The 20,307-nt window shown below is 44.7% G+C and overlaps 1 protein-coding gene across 7 annotated transcripts in view; it reads right to left on the reverse strand.

Annotated features, from left to right (window-relative positions):
• Positions 1 to 20,307, reverse strand: part of PPP2R5C (protein phosphatase 2 regulatory subunit B'gamma) — a 123,420-nt gene that overhangs the window by 14,230 nt on the left and 88,883 nt on the right. For 4 of the 7 annotated variants that reach the window (XM_036882446.2, XM_036882443.2, XM_036882447.2 and 1 more), the window contains 7 exons: positions 19,937 to 19,996; positions 18,014 to 18,122; positions 16,707 to 16,760; positions 9,911 to 10,081; positions 8,508 to 8,635; positions 6,611 to 6,712; positions 4,923 to 4,995 (listed from right to left, as the gene is read on the reverse strand). In XM_036882446.2, coding sequence (XP_036738341.2) covers positions 4,923 to 4,995; positions 6,611 to 6,712; positions 8,508 to 8,635; positions 9,911 to 10,081; positions 16,707 to 16,760; positions 18,014 to 18,122; positions 19,937 to 19,996 — 697 coding nt within the window. Of the gene's footprint in view, positions 1 to 4,102; positions 4,468 to 4,922; positions 4,996 to 6,610; positions 6,713 to 8,507; positions 8,636 to 9,910; positions 10,082 to 16,706; positions 16,761 to 18,013; positions 18,123 to 19,936; positions 19,997 to 20,307 lie in introns of those variants that run through there. The other 3 variants (XM_036882441.2, XM_057488138.1, XM_036882442.2) reach the window with 2 other exon arrangements.

The following is a 20,307-nucleotide window of genomic DNA, read 5'->3' on the forward strand; positions in this document are numbered from 1 at the left end:
GATAAAATTCAGCAGTGAAACCATCTGGTTCAGGCATTTTTTTCTTAGGTAGTTTTTTGATTACCAATTCAATTTCTTTGCTGGTAATTGGTCTATTCAGATTTTCTGTTTCTTCCTGGGTCAGCCTTGGAAGGTTGTATTTTTCTATAAAGTTGTCCATTTCTTCTAGGTTATCCATTTTCCTAGCATATAATTTTTCATAGTATTCTCTCATAATTCTTTGTATTCTGTGGTGTCTGTAGTGATTTTTCCTTTCTCATTTCTGATTCTGCTTATGTGTGAAGACTCTCTTTTTTTCTTGATAAGTCTGGCTAGGGGTTTATCTATTTTGTTTATTTTCTTGAATAACCAGCTCCTGCTTTCATTGATTCTTTCTATTGTTTTATTCTTCTCAATTTTATTTACTTCTGCTCTAATCTTTATTATGTCCCTCCTCCTACTGACTTTGGGCCTCATTTGTTCTTCCTTTTCTAGTTTCATTAATTGTGAGTTTAGACTGTTCATTTGGGATTGTTCTTTCCTGAGGTAGGCCTGTATTGCAATATATTTCCCCCTTAGCACGGCCTTTGCTGCATCTCACAGATTTTGTGTTGTTGAATTATTGTTATTTGTCTCTTTATATTGCTTGATCTGTTTTTATTTGGTCATTGATCCATTGATTATTTAGGAGCATGTTATTAAGCCTCCATGTGTTTGTGGGCTTTTTCATTTTTTTTTTCTTGGCAGTTTATTTCTAGTTTCATACCTTTTGATCTGAGAAGCTGGTTGGTACAATTTCAATATTTTTGAATTTACTGAGGTTCTTTTTGTTGCCTAGTATGATTTATTCTTGAAAATGTTCCATGTGCACTTGAGAAGAATGTGTACCCTGTTTCTCTTGGATGGAGTGTTCTGTAGATGTCTGTTAGGTCCATCTGTTCTAATATGTTGTTCAGTGCCTCTCTTTACTAATTTTCTGTCTGGTTGATCTGTCGTTTGGAGTGATTGGTGTGTTAATGCCTCCTAAAATGAATGCATTGCATTCTATTTCCCCCTTTAATTCTGTTAGTATTTGTTTCACATATGTAGATGATCCTGTCTTGGGTGCATAGATATTTATAATAGTTATATCCTCTTGTTGGACTGATCCCTTTATCATTATGTAATGTCCTTTGTCTCTTGTTACTTTCTTTGTTTTGAAGTCTATTTTGTCTGACACAAGTACTGCAACTCCTGCTTTTTCCTCACTATTAGTTGCATGAAATATCTTTTTCCATCCATTTACTTTCAGTCTATGTATATCTTTGGGTTTGAAGTGAGTCTCTTGTAGGCAGCAAATAGATGGGTCTTGTTTTTTTATCCATTCAGTGACTCTATGTCTTTTGATTGGTGCATTCAGTCTTTACATTTAGGGTGGTTATCGATAGGTATGTACTTAGTGACATTGCAGGCTTTAGATTCGTGGTTACCAAAGGTTCAAGGGTAATTCCCTTACTATCTAACACTCTAATTTAACTCACTTAGTATGCCATTACAAACACTACCTTAAAGGTTCTTTTTTTTCTTCTTCTTCCTTTTTCTTCCTCCTCCATTCTATGTTATGAATTATATTCTGTACTCTTTGTCTATCCCTTGAGTGACATCTATTTAGCCTTAGGAACACTTCCATCTATAGGAGTATCTCTGAAATGCACTGTACAGGTGGTTTGTGGGAAGTAAATTATCTCAGCTTTTGCTTATCTGAAAATTGCTTAATCTCTCCTTCAAATTTAAATGATAATCTTGCCAGGTAGAGTATTCTTGGTTCCAGGCCCTTCTGCTTCATTGCATTAAATACATCATGCCACTCCCTTCTGGCCTGTGAGGTTTCTGTTGAGAAGTCTTAACAATAGCCTGATGGGTTTTCCTTTGTATGTGATCTTTTTTCTCTCTCTAGCTGCTTTAAAAAGTCTGTCTTTATCCTTGATCTTTGCCACTTTAATTATTACATGTCTTGATCTTGTCTTCCTTGGGCACCTTCTGTTGGGGGATCTGTGCACCTCCACGGCTTGAGAGACCATCTCCTTCCCCAGATTGGGGAAGTTTTCAGCAATTACCTCCTCAATGACACTTTCTATCCATTTTTCTCTGTCTTCTTCTTCTGGTGCACCTATAATGCAAATATTGTTCTGTTTGGATTGGTCACACAGTTCTCTCAATATTCTTTCATTCTTGGAGATTCTCTTTTCTCTCTGTGCTTCAGCTTCTTTGTATTCCTCTTCTCTCATTTCTATTCCATGTACCATCTCTTGTACTACCATCTAATCTGCTTTTAAATCCCTCTATTGTATGTTTGATTTCATATATGGAATTTCTTAATGATTGAATCTCCGACTTAAATTCATTCCTGAGTTCTTGAATATTTTTCTGTACCTCCATAGCATGCTTATAATTTTTATTTTGAACTCTCTTTCAGGAAGATTGGTGAGTTCAGTTTCATTTGGTCCTTTTTCTGGGCTTTGTGAGATTTTGGCCTGAACCATGTTCTTTTGATGTTTCATATTTCTGTGTGGTGCCCTCTAGTGCCCAGAAGCTCCAGTCTCTGGAGCTGCTCAGCCCCTAGAGTGAGGTTGGGGGTTGTAGGGGAGCGGAGCTGGTGCCTGGGGGGAGGAAAGATCTGTTTCCTAATTCCCATCTGCGGTGCCTGACTCCAGTGTCAGAGCCAGTGGGCCGAGCACACAGGTGTAAGCCTCTGCGCTGTGCGTCTCTAGCTGTTGTAGGCAGGGCCTCCCTGTGGCTGGCCTGACACCAGTACAGTGACTGCCGATTTGCAAACTGGTGCTGTCAGGCCAGGAGGGAGGTGCAGCAGGCTGAGTGTCACGGTGGGGGGCCTCGGAGCTGAGTAGGCAGCCAGGGGGATGGAGCACTTGAAGCTCCTCAAAGTTCCCAACCAGCTGGGCAGAGCCCGCCCAGACAACCTTGTTCTGCTCTCCCTTCCCCCACAGAGCAAGCCCCGTGCAAACCCTGCCCCTTGCTGCTAGGAAGCCTCTCAGACTGCCTGCCTTTCCTCTGACACAGTGTGGATCCCCTCGTCCACAAACAGCCAGAGTCCCAGTCTCTCAAGCACTCCACCTGTCCGAGCTCCCCAGTGTCCAGAGCACCACACAGTGTAGGTTTCTGCTCCCAAAGCAGACCTCCAGGGCTGGGTGTTCAGCAGTTCTAGGCTTCCCCCCACTCCCTGCTCCGTTTCTCTTCCTCCCGCCGGTGAGCTGGGGCGGGGGAAGGGCCTGGGTCCCGCCGGATCAAGGCTTTCTATGTTACCCTGTTTCGTGAGGTCTGCTCTGTTCATGAAGTCCGTATGCAGTCTGGTTCAGCCTTCTTTCTTGTTGCTGTTTTAGGATTAGTTGTATTAATTAACTATATGTTTGTACTATTTGTGGTTTTGGGAGGAGTTCTGTGTCTCACCTCTCAGACCGACATCTTGAATCCTCTCAGCTCTTCTGCATTTTTAAGTAAAGCTTTATGCACCTTTTCATGAAGTTATTTCTATATTCCAGGTAACATAAAACCAGACCCTTTGATTTGGATGAATTTTCTGTGTTTTTCTCAGGTGTTGATTCTGGGTGCATGTGTGACAGGGTCCCTGGACATCCTAAAGGGGAACCTGCCTGCCCTTTGCGTGGGGCCAACACGCAGGCCCCGGCACCAAAACTTCCCCAGATTTATGGTTTTACAGTGTTTTAAAACAAATGTCAGTATTTAACTTCACTTTCAACACAAATTCTATTCTTTAGAGACCTGTGGTTGTCCACCTAAATTAAGGGCTGCACAGTTTCACAGTAATCTTAAAAAGCATTCCTATGTACAAACATGGAATAAATACTGTCAGAAAAATGCTGGTTACTTATTTTAGGTGGAGTCAAGGACAGTCACTTAAGAACATCAGTTTTTCTATGGTTTATATTTTTGACTGGTTTGATCAAAGGGAACACAAATCATTATGTGATTATACAGGAAAAATATATACTTTCAACTTCATACTCATGTATCTTTTTTAAAATTACATGCCAGAGATGTGAAAACCTACATATAAACTTAGATAATAATTATTTATCTATACTTCTTACAAAAGGAGATAGACTGCTTATAATCTAGTCTACTTTATTGAACCTTCTAGGATTTCGGGGGTAGCTAAGTAGTTCTCATAGAGTAAAATCTTCTCTTTTCTGTGGAGTTGAGGGCAGCCTGCAGGTTTGTGTGGCAAAGATTCACACAGGCGACTCTTGGTGAGCAGCTGGCAGACAGGCACACAGACCAGAGGGAAGGTCCGCAAGACGGCGCACGGGCCACCTATAGCAACAAACGGCCCCAACGCAAACCCCCCTGCAGCCTGGGAATCAGCCAGGTAACGCCTCGCGGGACGCGGCAGCTCCAGAGGACGAGGCGGTGTTCGTGCCACCGGCCAGGGCACTGGGTCCGCCTCGTTAGGACAGGAGGGGGGACAAGCTGCTAACACGGCAGAATTTTTTTCAGTCAGTTTTTCATGATAAAAGGCTCAGCTTATAGAAACCTAATTTAGGATGAGGACATCAACTTCACACATAATAGATTTTAAATCTAATTTCTTTTCTTTTAGAATTACTTGATATTGGAAGGAAGGGAAATATCCTTTGAGTTACAGCATCTACCACATTGGCCCAAAACAGAGACGGTACCTTGGTTTTCTTTTTACTACAGTATGTTTGTAAGGTTCATATCTTAAAAAGCAGAGGAAAGAAAGGTCAATTCTGTGGTAAAAACTTTGTGGGGCAAAATAAGTCCTTGTACAAAAGCTGAAAAGTAGTTGTATTGCAGGTATTTCATATGCCATGTTAGTGGGTTCGGGCCCCCCTCCCACACTCCTGTCTTATAAAAACATTCAAACAACACCATTGACATTCTCACGCGACTCTCCTTTTGAGTACCTGGGGGTTTGCTTTGGCTAGATTTTCTATTTTAACCCACGCTTCTTCTCGTTCTTTCATTTTTAGCTTCTCTCTGAAAAACAGTAAAATGTCATTGGTATTAGCGAGACAAATCAATTTTCTAGGCCTGAGAAAAATAAAAAGTTTTCCTAAGAAAAAGTGAAAGGGGAGAGCCCTGATATGGCCTGCAGCATGGCCACCCACTCTTCTGTTACTTTCTGGTCTCATTCCACATGCTTCACAGTGGTGATCACGATGCGCACAACATGAAAAACGAAATGGAAAAAACAACCAAAACTTAGAAGAAAAGAAAAAGAAAAAGCTAAAATTTTAACATGTCTAAGAATTTATGTTCATAAAAACACTTAAAGAAGTGCATCTTATGTCTCCGTCCTTCCCTGTTTAGCGGCTTCTTCACAGGACCTACACAATTTTTTTGACGAGACGCTTATGTACCCACGAACAGTGAGATTACACGTGGTGTGAAGGAGCCAGGCAGGGAGCACCTACACCGGCGACACGGGGAGAAAGAGTCTTCAGAGCCGGGGGGCTCAGGTCCCAGCTGATGCCACCGCTGAGTCACATGACCTTCAGCAGGTCACTTCTTCTGGGCTTGGCTTTTAAAAAAAAAATCCAGAAAACGTGCCACACCTCCCTCGAGGTCCAGTCAGAAAACTGAGGTACGCTATGAGCGGAGGACTTGCATCGGAGGCCCGGTGGTCACATACCTCACATTGGACACCACGTTCAGCTCTGAGGTTAGAATGGCTGGGGAGCTTGCAGATCTGGTTTAAAGAAACCATCTGCCTGTCCCCCTGACCCATCCTGCTATTTACCACCACACTACAACTTACTCGTCTGCATTGTGCTTTCTTTTTCCACACCGCCCAGGCTATAAATGCCACGAGGCGAGGGCTTTTGTCTGTTTTATTCACTGCCTCGTTGCCAGAACTTGGAACTGGCTTGGCACACAGGGAAACACTTACACATTGACTGAAGAATGGGCATGACAGCAGGTTACATATATTCTCTAATTTGAATTACATTCATTCAAAGTTTATCCACTTCAACTGGCTTTAAGACACAAGCAAAGAATAAAATCTGCCCAAGCTTGACTCTGAAAATACATTTCCTTTTCCTAACTAATCACATTATTACTAGCGCTGCCTGGGGACAGAGTGCCTTGTCACCGAGACCATCCCTGGACAGATGTGGGCTCTGAAGTCCTCCGAGCATGGCAGTGGGGCCCTGTTTGTGAAGCTCACGGGTGGGCTCCAGAGAGTGCCCACGTTCAATTAGAACAGTAAGACTACATTGAGATGAAGATTCTTGCTCTCTCGTCTATCTTACTGGACACAATTCAAACTCCTGCCTATAAATATGAAAAATTATGACATTTCACAGCCTCTAACTGTCCCCTGAGAAAAGCAAAAATTCTGAGAATTAAATTCCTGACTACACACACTTTTTGCAGACATGATTAAATTAGTAGCAATACAGAACAGCTAACTTCAAACACATGTTCTTTAAACATAAGTTGTCAGAACAAGGTTTTAATTTGTTTTCAAGCATGAAAGTGACTTTGCTTCTAAGTGAAGAGGAGTGTTTTAGGACAAACCAATGGGAGAGGTTTATTCAGGAGTAAGAAGAAAACCCCTGACAGAGTAACTTCTGGAAGAGGCACTTACTTCAGCTTCTCTGCTTTGAACTGTTGGGTGCAATCATCAAACAGCTTCTGGTTCATCTCCATGAAGAGTTTCAGCGCATTGTAGATCAAGCCATGTATTGTCCTGTAAAGAAAACTTCGTGATCAGACCCAGAATGCTTACTTTTTTATCTGTCTCCCTCCCCTCCTCGGCCACTCTGTTTCCTCTCCAAACTTAGGCTGTTTCAACAGTCCTCTATCTTATAAATCTAAACTTTAAAATTAAAAGCCTGTATTTTTGATTCATTCATTTGTTTCCTTCGAGTCAGCCACAGACTGCGGAGTTTCACTTAGCACCCGAGGCCTCGCAGTTTATAGTCCTGGACAGCAGCAACTAAAAGCCACCTTACATAACTGAATGGAAAATGTTGAAACATGAACAAATTAAGACAAACTTCATTATATGGAAGGCAGTAACAAACATTTTATTTCCTGTAAGTATCAGTTTCCTTCCAATCCTATTGAGGACAGAAAAATTAATTTTAACAATGCCAAAGAAGAGCTTTGGAAGGTAGAAAATAAAATTACCACAGAACAGCTCAATCCAACTTGGCTCCTAGGCTCTGACATGTGTGGGAGGGAGGGAGGGAGGCCTGGCAGCCCCACGTCCCTGTGGAGCCCAAGAGCCTGGTCCTGCCGGCTCCCCAGCTGCAGCCATGACAGGGTCCCCAGGGAGACGGCAGAGAAGCTGCCTAGCAGAGCCTGGTTGAACCGCAGAGCTGTGAACAACAGAAAACCTGACTCCTAAATCACAGCTACTTTTTAAGTCACTCTGTAATAAAACCCCAATCACATTTAATATGTTTACTGAAAGGAACATTTCTTTTCTGTGGCCGTCAGGAGTTCTCAGTCAGCCATCACTGCTGATGTCCGTGTCGTCCTAAACTACCCGCAGAACCATGGCGAAGCCCCGGGGCCTTCACTTCACCTGCTGAGCTCAGTAAAAGAACGGGTGCTACACACGGAAGGCAGGCCTGAGCCTGTGTACCAGCCACAGCCGCTGCTCCTACTGTCAGCCCCACTGTGCGCCCTGCTGTGGTGGCACTGGCCCCAACGCTTCCTGAAGCCTGTTGGGTGCCAGGGACCTTGTATTACCTCCATGTTAACATTCACAACACAGTCAAGGCAACTGCAAAGCAAGATGCTTTATGTACATCGACATTCTCTCCTGGATGGGTCATCACAAAACACTAAGGTGGGTGCCAACATTTTCTCTATCAGATGAGAAAACCGCGGCTGAGAGTGAGGGGTGGCCTGGAGCAAGACGGTGGAGCCGGGACAGCAGGGGGTACGGGGGCCTGAGCCAGGGCCGCTCCCGCCTGCGAACCCGAGCCAGCACCATGCGTCACCTCCCGTTTGAGGGCCTTACCAAGGGAAGAAGTGGGCGAGGGCGGGGTGCATGGGCCTCTGACACCCACACCCTGTGAACAGCACGTGTTCTGCGGCTCTCTGGCCCGGAGTACCTGGAGCCCCGCGCCCCTGTGAAGGGAGCGGAGCAGGCGGGGTGCCGCCTCTCGGCCCTGCGCTCCAGGGAGCTCGGCAGGGCAGCCTGTGGTCACAGAGGGTCTCACCAGGGAGTGGGACTCGAGCCCCCAGGGGCGAGTGGCCCCCGAGCCCAGCGGCCACCTTGGGCTCCTCTGGCCGCTGCTGAGGCAAGGGCAGCAGTGTGAGCCCCCAGGCCCCGACTTCCTCTGGAATGGTGAGGTGGCAAATAGGGGGCCCCAGACACACCCACACTGCTGCTTAAGTCCACAAAGAAACCATTTCTTTTTTTAACTGATATTTCAGACTTGGATTTCCATCCTATTTCACTCTAAGTATCACCAAAAAATTCAAAATTTAGAAACGCCTGGACCCAGGGCTGCTCGGCGCTTTCTTACTTGTTCCAGTGGGTCTTGGAGTTTCGGTACAAAGATGGAAACATGATGGGCAGAATCTTGGCCGCATTGTCGCTGATCAGACTCATGATGTACTCATTATTCCAGTAATACAGGGCCCGCTCTGCTACCTGCAAGACAGGGATGCGCAGCGTCGTTGGATCGCCATCAAAAATACTCGGCGAATATCCTTCCTTCTACACCGTGAAAAGGATAATGAAGTACACTGATTAGAAAAGCATCTCACAGATTCAGAATACTTCAGACTGTGACCCTGAACAGCCTTCAGCAAAAGAGGCCAATGACTTCCGGCCCATCAGGAACATTGCCCCTCGTTTCTCCATTTACTCAATGAACATCTACACCAGGCTCTGCGCCAAACGCTGAGGACACACAAGCCACAGGAGCCCACCCACCGCCTGCCACCCACGTGGCCAGTTGGCCTCAGCACCTGGGCAGTGCCGCGTGGCGCTGAGAAGCCAGCAGTGGAGAAGGTGAGCGGAGACCCTTGCATTCCTGGAGCTTCCCTAACAGTGGGGAGGAGATACATTCATTTCAAGTGGTGAGTCATGTGATGAGCAGCGGCAGGAATGGGGGGTGCTGGCGTGTGTGTGTGGGACATGTGGCTTCAGTTTTAAACTGGGTGGTGGTGCACCTCGGGAGGAGGGCATGCGAGGACAGCAGGTGGCGGGCTGAGGACTGACAGCGAGGGAGCAGGGAGAGCAGCCGGGCTGGGAAGGGGGTCTGAGGCCCTGGCCTGGAGCAGGCCCGGCAGCCACGCGGGCCCAGTGGGCCAGGTCTGAAATCGTTGGCAACATGTGCATGGGTCATGGGGGCTGTGCCCATATATCATCCGCCTTTGCTGGGTCACCAACTCCCTCAAGACAGAGGTTTTGCTCATACTGTGCCTAGATTTTTGCCTTGCTTGTGAGTTCACAATAAATACCCCTCATGACATAGAAGGATGGGGTCCCCAAGGAGTGAAATGGAGGCCGGATAGAGCCCGTGGGACACTCGGAGAGAGGCTTAAAGGGCTTAAGGAGGAAACTGGTTAGAGCAAGCAGGAGGCAGCCTGACCGAGGTGCCCGGTCAGACAGGAACGTGGCGGTGACAGAACCAGGATGGTAAGAATGGGAGACGGATTTGTGTACGTCAGAAACAAGAGCTATGGAAGGAGAATTCCAGAGCCAAAGGTTTATTCTCACTGAGAAATGTTTTCAGTGACGGGGACAAGATGCTGTGGTCTATTTTGTAGAATTAAAGTCTCAGCATCTTATTTTGAAGTACATTTAAACTAAAACCTTGAAGTTTACCCTCAAGTCACACGACAAGCTAACCATGACCAGCCCCCGCTGAATCCTGGTGCTCCCCGGGCGCAGGAGGCACTCCCCACCCGGCCCGCGCACCTGGAAGTGGGGGCTGGAGACACACTTGGCCAACTGCCGGAAGAGGGGCTCCATGATCTTCACGAATTCTGACGGTTCAATTACATCTAGAATTTCTTCTAGTTCATTTAAGAACATTACTTCTTTTGGACTGTGAGTCTTTGGCCAGTATTTGAGAAGTGCCATCACCACCTAAAAGAAGAAGACACGCAGTGTGAAGCCCACAGGCCCCGACATCTGTGACTGAAGAGGTTTTCACACGAAGGTGTCCCTGTTGTAAAGCAATAAACTAAGGTGCCTTTTTCCTTGCAGAAGGAACAGTGAGTCAGTAAATTAGTACATGGATTTTTTATGGTTAGAGAAATAGAAAATAAATTTATATACTTAAGAATCACACTTTTAATTTATGGGACCCACTCTCTGATTAACCACCATTTCAGTAAAAGTTGGTTCCTTAAAAAAAAAAAAAAGAAAAAAATAGGCAGTTAGGAAAGTTTGGAGAGAAAAAGACCAATGGAGAAACACAGAGCAAATGAATTCACATACACGTTTTAGGGAAGAAGTGGTCAGTCCTGACCCTGGTGGCAACATATACACATATGGACAATCATTTCTTTCTCAAATTAATTGACCATTCCTATATATTTATACACAAACATACACGTTATGTGTGCATACACAGTGCTTTCAGTTGTGCTAAAACATATCAAAAAGGGAGACATGAAATAAGCTGAGGTCATCAGCCCATGCCACAGGGGGCTGTGGCGGCACCTGGGCTCAGCCTGTTCTGCCGCTCTGGGTGTGTGAGCTTGGGTGGGTCACTACCCCTTTGTGCCTCGACCTCTCACTGGAGACCAGGGGCAGAACAGTCCCCACTTCCTGGGGCTGCCATGAGAACTTTACTAAATCCACAAACTGCCTGCATGCGTGCAGGAAGCCTGGTCGTGTGGCCTTAGCCAGGACCCTCCTGAGAGCGTTTGTGTGGCCTGCCCCGGCCCACTCCCCGCAAGGCCCATCCAGTGGGATGGCAACAGCTTTCTGATTTTTGGGTGATGGCTGTTACATCCAAGTCAGGTAGAAAGAGTTTCTGTGGGTAACTTTTATCATATTCCTGTAGTTTCCAGATTTATTAATACCATAAAGATTATCCACCCAAAATAACAGATTTGACTCAGTGCAGATTAATAGTATTTCTAGAGTGTAGCTATCTCGAGTCTAAAATAGTACAGTGGTCCAAATACGCATATGTAAGTCCAGGTGAAGACATGCGCACATGCGGCTGTACACCTGAGCCTGCTACGTTAAAGCAGCTGCTCAGCATTGTCACAGCCGTTTCTGTGACTGCTGCTGGTGTCAGTTCTCCCAGGCTGACTGGTGGCTTCCGCTCCCTGTCATCTCCCGCTCTGCAGGCCACACCAGCTCAGCACTTAGCAGGCCAGCCTGTTTGTTACTGTGGCTAAAAATAAGGTGAGCTTTGATGGCATCTATTAGAATGATCAGTTTTGATGCTTCTGGCAGTCAGGTTCCCAGATAATCTTTTATGATGTTATAGTTTATATAAAACTCCAAAAATACAAAAAAGAAAGTCCTCCTAGCTTTGAAGTCTGACATAAAAATTTATAACACAACTGTCTTTAAAAGGAACTATTTTAGAAATTGCATCATTTAATGACCTTCCCTCCTTTTTGCTCAAAATCACTTAGACATTTATCAAGTACCTGCTAAATATTCTGTATTAGAACAACTATTAAGAAGACAGCAGATGCAACCACTTCACAAATCCACTATTTGTTGTTGTCATTTGGAATGGAATTTTATTAGGAAAAATATAAAACACAACTCATTTAGCTATTCAGTGCCTCTGTAAAAGTTATTATTTTTAGAGTCTGATCACACATCGCACTCACTCTTCACACTATTTGGAACGGCCTACGATCAATAGCCAACTGGTTCTGAGTGGCGAGTACTCGGCCAGCAGGGCTCCTGCTCTGGGAAGGCTAACCTGGGGCGGCCACGACTGCCTGCTGCCGGGCGCGCGTCAGGACTGAGCTCTCCTCTGGAGGCCCGGGGGGCTGCCCGCTCTCTGGAGAGGGCTGGGAAGGGCGGGCAAGCCCCGTGTCCTGGGGAGCCACCTCTCCTGTCCTGGCATAACGGCGAAGGAGAGTCCCCATCAGGCCCACCAGGCCTCGTAGTAAAACCTGATTAGCTTAAAGACAGCAGGCCAGAGGGAAAGTGATCTTCCTTCTGTGTGCAGTCTGGGGGCTTCTGTTCTCCTCACAGCAGTACTGTGTGCGTTCTGTGTGCCCACACAGCTTTTGAGCACTGTATGGAGTTTGCAAATGAAAAGTATTAATTACAGATTATAAATGAGAGCAGTAACTGTCATTTAACAGATGGTGCTTTGAAATCCTGGCCTCGGCCATGCACGGACTTCAGGGTGCCTCAGGTGCAGGCTGCGTGCTGCCCAGGGCATGGGGACCCTCACTGGAGCCTATGCTTTCACCGCATCGTCGACAATCTTGCAGTGCTGAGGACAAATGGCCTTTGTATTCTTGTAATATGTGAATTTCACAGGAAGCAATTACTGAGGTAAGGGTCTGAACATTTTTTTTTTTTTTTTTGAGAGGGCATCTCTCATATTTATTGACCAAATGGTTGTTAACAACAATAAAATTCTGTATAGGGGACTCAATGCACAGTCATTAATCAACCCCAAGCCTATATCTCAACAGTGTCCAATCTTCTGAAGCATAACAAACAAGTTCTTACATGGAGAACAAGGTCTTACATAGTGAATAAGTTCTTACATGGTGAACAGTGCAAGGGCAGTCATCACAGAAACTTTCGGTTTTGATCACGCATCATGAACTATAAACAATCAAGTCAGATATGATTATTCGTTTGATTTTTATACATGATTTATATGTGAATCCCACATTTCTCCCTTATTATTATTATTATTATTTTTAAATAAAATGCTTAAGTGGTAGGTGGATGCAAGGTAAAGGTAGAAAACATAATTTAGTGCAGTAAGAGGGCAAATGTAGATGATCAGGTCTGTGCCTATAGAGTAAGTATTAATCCAAGCTAGACAAGGGCAACAAAACATCCACAGATGCAGAAGATTTCTCTCAAAACAGGGGGGGTGAGGTTCTAAGCCTCACCTCTGTTGGTCCCCAATTCCTCACCTGATGGCCCCCCTGCGACTGTGCCTGTCTTAGGTTGTTCCTCCCTTGAGGAATCTTACCCGTCTCTGGCTAACCAGTCATCTTCCGGGGCCATACAGGGAGATATAAAGTTGGTAAGTGAGAGAGAAGCCTTATTGTTTGAAAAGGTTAGCTTTTTACTTCTTTGCAGATTTATGCCCTGTGGCTTCTATGCCCAGCATTTGTCTTGAGGTATCTTTAGCACTTGGAGGAATTATGATACTCGGTAAATTCGATTTGAGGCACGAATTCTACTTAAGGGTTGTAATTAGGAAGGAAGAAGAAAAGCTATAGAAGTAGCAGGCGGAAGAAAACATGGGAAGATTGATTATTTCTTTGACATATCTTCTTGTAGAGTAACATAAGCATGTATAGGTTTTAAACTACTAATTAGATTGCGCACACACATTAACATAATAGGAATACAGCTACATAACCAAAGCAGACCTACAATTACCAGCCATCTCCAGTGAAACCAAGAAAACCAGTTAGGCACCCTAGGCATTTGTGAAAACTTATCTATGATATGGTGGATATTGTCCAACTGAACTTGAACAGTCTGAGAGAAATCAGACAAATTAAAACAACACATTCCTGGGAACTGTTCACAGCCCATGTGTTCTTTTAACAGTAGATAGTCTATAGTCGCACGATTTTGGAGCACTGCAACTTGCACTTCTCCTAATTCTTGGTTGAGTTCCGACAGTATAGATCCAGTCAAATTTGTTGTTTTACTGTATGCACAGGAAGGGTCTGAACATTTTTGATGTGCAGAAAATTATATCTTTCTATAGTTGAAGAATACTATTATCTGGGCTGCAGGAAACTAAGAAATGAAGAGATCCTAGGTGGAGACACTGGGGACTGGGCATGTGAATGTCTCTGTGCCCCTGCGAGTCGGGGTTTTCTGCCTGCGGCGCCCATGGGAGCCAGCCCATCCCGCCTTCCCTCACTCAGCTGACACTGAGGGCCCTCACCCCGCGGAGTTAGCCTTATCAGTGGGGATCAAAGACATTTACAAGACCTCCAAATGCAGACAGAGGAATTTAGGATGTGCCACCAGCAGAGAAATTATACCAAAGAAGGATTTTTTACTCTCAATGCTGCCTTAGTTTTCTTTCCCTGCCTGAACATGCCTTCGGTTTAGTTAAGAATAAAAGTAACACGTCCTCTTTTTAAATTGGAGTAAACACTTTGTATGTGATAAGATTTGGCACATTTTCTTGGGGGCTTCCAGAGCCTCAGGCAGAGCTGAGGCAGAGGCATGAGGGGACCCCAGGGAGGCAGGCACAGGTTTGGGCCACCCTGAAGCAGGGGCACCCCAGTGCCTGAGGTGGCAGCTGGGGGACGTGGTCAAGGGCTTTGCTGATTTTGTGGGTTAGATAGGGAGACCACACACAGAATTTAGAAGCTTAAAATACAGCAGAGATCAGAAGTCAGTTAACTGAGGGACACAGTATGAAGAATTCTCATGCGTTTACATGGTGGGAACTGTCATTGCTCAAGAAAACTGTGGTTGACTAAGGCATGGACAAGACTCAGGGGTACCATGTTTACCCTTCCTACTCCAATATAGTTTTTTTTTAATTATTATTTTGGGATCATTAATCTACAATTACATGTAAGACATTATGTTTACTAGGTTCCCCCCTTCACCAAGTCCCCCCCCCCACACCCCTTCACAGTCACTGTCCATCAGCGTAGTAAGATGCTGTAAAATCACTACTTGTCTTCTCTGTGTTGTACAGCCCTCCCCGTGCCCCCCATGCACTATACATGCTAACCGTAAGGCCCTTATCCCTCCCCTTTCTTTTTCCCGCCCTTATCCCTTCCTTCCCTCCCACCCTCCGCAATCCCTTTCCCTTTGGTAACTGTTAGTCCCTTCTTGGGTTCTGTGATTCTGCTGCTGTTTTGTTCCTTCAGTTTTCCTTTTTTCTTATACTCCACATATGAGTGAAATCATTTGGTACTTGTCTTTCTCCTCCTGGCTTATTTCACTGTCCAATAGTAGTTTTTAACAGGAAATTAAAGCATTTAAACTGGCACCTAATAGTTCTTACTTTGTTACTCAACAGTAAAAAAACAACCCAATTAAAAACTAGACAATGGATTTAAGGACCTTCGTCCAAAGAAGATACACGAATGGCCGGCAGGCACACGAAAAGCCCAACGTCTTTAGTCATTATGGAAATGCAAGTCAAAAAGCTGCAGGAGATCCCACTCACACTTACTAGGTTAGCAGCTACAATCAGGAAAATGGAAGATGGCAAGTGTTGCCGAGGACGTGGACACCTGGAAGCCTTGTGCCTTGGTGGTGGGAATGTGCAAAGGTACAGCTGCTGTGGAAAACACTGTGGAGGATCCTCAAAAAGCTAAACATAAGAGTTACTGTGTGATCCAGCAATTCCAGTTCTAGGCCTATACCCAAATACATTGAGAGTACGGTGGCAGAGAGGTATTTTGCACACCTGTGTCCTCAGCTGCACCATTTACAACAGCCAAAAGGTGGGAACAAGTCAAGTGTCACTGACAGGAGGATAGACAAAAGGTGGTATATTCATCAAATGGATTATATTCAGCCACAGTAAGGAATGAAGTTCTGACTCATGCTACCGTGGATGAACCCCGAGGACATGATTCCACATGAAGCCAGCCAGACACAGAAGGACAAACACTGTAAGATTCCACTTATGTGGGGTCCTAGAGGAGTTCAATTAGTGGAGACAGGCAGTAGATGGTGGGTGGGGGTGGGAATCACCGTGATGCGGGCAGTCTCTGTTTGGGATGCTAACAAAGTTTTAGAAACAATGTTGACAGCTGCACAAGTCTATGATGAAATTAAAGCCACTGAATTGTACATTTAAAATGGCAAATTTCATGTTATCTGCATTTTACCACAATCAACAAATTAATAGCATAATATACCAAAAACAATTGAACTGTACATTTCAGTGGGTGAATTGTGTGGTATGAGAATTATAGCTCAATACAGCTGTTAAAAAAATGCATTCAAATGCTTAAACCAACACCCGACAGGCCCAACTTTGTTAGTCTAGGGGCTACAATAGCTCCTTTTCTTTTTAATAAAGGTAAAATGCCAAGAAATCTAGAAATCTAAAAGCCGAATGGTAGCAACTTGACGTTCAGTCATGATGTAATAAAATAGTCACAACCTGACCTGGAAAGAATTTCCCAGGCATCAAACCTCATCAGCACGACAGACATTGTCTTTACCAAGGTTCCTCAGATGAAGTCAGTAATGTATGTTGTCAAACCAAGGATGGAACACGTTAAACTGCATACGACCCAGCAGCCACTAGCACTCAATGCCCTGTGTTTAAAGGGGCCGCGTGGGTGAGGCACAGGTTGGCAATGTTATCACATAAACGCACCGCAGTACGGGAACTTGTCATTAAAAGTGCTACACTCTGAAAACCCTAACACAGGGATGAAATCAGTCAGTTGATGAGTACTGTAACTTGAGGTGAAAAAGCTGTCTGCACAGCTATTGGCAAAGTCGACGTTTTGCAATACTCATGTTGTGACTACACGCATCCCATGACAAGGCGTGCAGTTAACGGGATTGAGGCCTGAGCAGAGAGCTCACTTACTGGTTCAGTGAGGGTGCTGTCCTTTTCTAAAAACTGCACGACACAGTATGCCAGCTAAAAAGCAAAAGGAGAAAAAGGATTAACATCCCATTTCGATGGAAATGCTCTGTGCTTCTTCTAGTATCACTGTTAAGCACCATCCTCCGGGGATACAGGGCCTGATATGATCAGGTGCTGCCCCTTGGGTGTGCCCCCCAGCTGGGCGGGTGTGGACTCCCCTCAACAGGCCCTGCGGGAGGCTGTGAGTGGGACTTGCAGGGAGGGACACCTGGACTGATACACAAAAGGTCATTCGCCCTGATCTACATTGGAGGGCACATCAGAAAGCTCAAAAAAATCGGGAAACAGTCTTTCAGACCAACATCAACAAGTCAGTTCAGTTTTGATGGTGATTTTTCTTATGATCTTTTTGGATTTGTGTAATGAACAAGTAATCTAATAGCTGGGGGAAACTAAATTAAACTCTGGTTCTGTCTTAAATCTCTGAACTATTAATCGCTTCTCTAGAACAACTGACAGGGTAAAACAACTTTCCACCCAGATGGAAGGAAATATATCACCAGGTAACAGAATTAGAGAAAAACTCTAAGCAAACTATTTCCCTGGAAGTCGATGTCATTAAATTCATCCGGAGACAGTTTTCTGTAATTTATCCCATGCTGCAAACTCACACGGTGAGGCCCTGTGGAAGGGGGTGGCTGCATCTTTCAATTCATACAGGCCTCCGCGGTGCCAGGCCCTGTGACCAGCTCTGCCTGTGAGCCTGCAGTGCCTGCAGCTGACACCGAACCTCCCCCAAATCTTCAGGTGTCATAATCAGCGCAGCTTAAGCTCTGGCTACACAGAACTTAGAATAAGAGTGAAGGAAAAACTGAATCTCCCGGTAAATGGAGACAACTAAGCAGTTAGTAACCTCTAGTTGTCATAACCCATAGCTTTTTAAAAAAAAAACCAACTTTCTCATAGGTCATTTCATTGACCACACTAGGCTTTTTCTTTAAAGTATGAGAGATTCAAATTGTGCTGTAGAAAACCTTCCTTGGGGGAGGCGTCCTTGACTCTGTCCCTCGAGTTGGCTGCTCCCTTTTCTATGCTTAGAGTGGATTTTGAATTCTCCATTCCTGCGACTTTTTTGACTTCCTTAAAAAACAATCCCTTTACCCCCTTGACCTTTCAGTGGTCACTAGAATCTAAATCAATAATGTGATAAAGGGATGAAAACACTCCCTTCTAAGGCTGGGATTCAGTATCTCGACTTCAACAACGTTCAAGGGGAGACCACTGTGCTAAAGGGGCCCCCCCCTTACCTGTGGATGGTAGACGCTCAGAGACTTCACTTTGTGCAAAGGTAGTAACACCTTCAGTAAGAAAATCTTGTGCTCTTCTTTCAGTGGTAAGGCAAATCCATTAATTATACTGTGAAACACAATTTACCCAAAATTTGAATGTATACAAATTCTTGATTTAAATAAATCTTTCTGCTTTTCTCCTTAGTTTTGTTTTCAGCATGAAAACCAGCAAGCAGAATATATGATTCAGAAAAGAAGAGGACATCAGAGGAAATTAAAAAGAAAATTAAACACCTACAAGGAAGCATAGTCATTTTCATCTGTGCAACTACAGCATAATTTTAAAGTTCTGGGTTTACAGGCCATTACCCAGAACAGCGGGCATCCCTACAGCTAAAACTTCCTTCCTTGGGCAGGCCGGGAAGATGGGGCAGCTCAGGGGGTTCCTGTGCTCCAAGTGTCGCCCACACCCAGCACATTCCCTCAGCCTTCACCTTTCTCTAAGAATTCACTCTTTCCTGTGGAAACCTGGGCTCTTTAGTGTAATGGAGGCAAAACAGAGTCCGAGTGCGTGGCACGGGTACCAGTTAACATCAGCAAGAAGGCTATTCCCTTCTTCAAAGAAAGGGGTCCTACTGTTGACCTGCAAACCAAAGTTTTTGTCTCTGATATCAAATAGTTTATCTACTTGGTTTTATAAATCAGGCAAGACCAGATTAATGTTACTGAGAGCAACAGCAGCAGTTAAAATGATTTCAAAAGTGGTCCTCCATCATTCATGCAGCTCGGGGCCTGTGAGAGAGCTGAGGGGTTAGTCTTAAACATTGCTGCTGTGCTCACTCATGTGTGGGGAGGACCCTCAGGATCACACATCTCTTTGGGAAGGACAGACTCTCACTCCTAGGACAGGGAGGGCACAGAGGCCCTGTGTGTGATGCGGCAGGCAGTGCGGAATGCTTCACATGGACCCCCAGCCCTGTAAACCCAGGGGGTGAATATGACTATCTTCCCATTTCATGGATTAGGAAACAGAGGCAAAGAGTGGTTAAGTAAGGTGGCACAACTAGGAAGGCCACCCACTTGACCGCTCACTACGCTCTACTCAGAGAGGGACACCTGCTGAGTGTGGCAAAACTAGTTTAAGTAGAATTCTCCATCAGGACTAACACTTTTTTCAAATTATACCTAAAACAGCAAGGATAGTTTTTCTCAGAACTACTGGATCACAGATGGACCAGATGACAGTATTCCTTGAGAAAAGCTTCCTGTGCTCATAGATTTGGGAATCACTAGATGAAACAGGAATACACCAGACTCTTCCTGCAGGGTCCCTCAGACCCCTTCACGCCCTGAATCCCAAGGGAGGTGCTGGAGAAAACGCACCTCCGAGCTTTTTCTGCTTCGGGATGCTGAGGGACACTGCTTGGGAAACAGTGGGTGAGGAAGTCGGACAGAACATCTGCAGGTCATCGGATTTTAAAAAATATTGGTAAGCAAGACTTGGATTAAGATGAAATTTTTGAAACATTTATTGTAAGTATACATGTGAATAATTTATAAAATCAAAGCAACTTGAAATAGTAGCATTTACTCACTACCCCAAAGTATAATAAATGATTTATTCTTCTGAGGGTCAAATATAAATCTTCTTAATGTGACTATTTTTAACGTTGCTCTTGAGGAAATAAAATTGAAATAGTGTTTCCACAGTAATGCTACTGAGGTGTATGAACAAGTACGTGAGCACCCATGCTAATGGGAGGTCTGCCATTTGGTGACTTACAATCCAAGAGCATTTTCAATTAAGTGAGATCTTACTTTTTTGGAGAACGGTTTAAGTTGCTTGCTTTGGCTGAGGGTGTGGGTGGCCTCCACAAACAGGCTCATCCTGCTATGAATTCCATCTATGGACATTATCTCCCCATAATGCAGACGACTTACCTCCCCAATATTTCCAGTAATTCTGCTATGCCATTGTGATGCTCTGTTTCATAAATAAACCTAGAAAAGGCAATTGTCATTTAGAATTAGTTAGACACTGAAATAATGTTTGGAAAGACTAAAATCCTCTGAAGAAAAAACAATGTTTTTAGGAGGAAAGCCATGCGGCCACATGACAAGCATTATCTACTTGTGAAAGCCATCCCGGGGCTCCGCTCACTGCCACCAGAGACTCCTTGAAGTGCGGACGTGTGGAAGTGTGGAGGGCAGAAAGCATGGGTCTGCTCACAATTTTCCTCAACATTTTATCTTTACACTTTTCAAACACAGAGAGAAGTCGGAGGACTTCCACCGTGAGCACCTGTACTTCA

Source organism: Manis pentadactyla, chromosome 11, assembly GCF_030020395.1.
Source record: "Manis pentadactyla isolate mManPen7 chromosome 11, mManPen7.hap1, whole genome shotgun sequence".
Classification (NCBI taxonomy): domain Eukaryota; kingdom Metazoa; phylum Chordata; class Mammalia; order Pholidota; family Manidae; genus Manis; species Manis pentadactyla.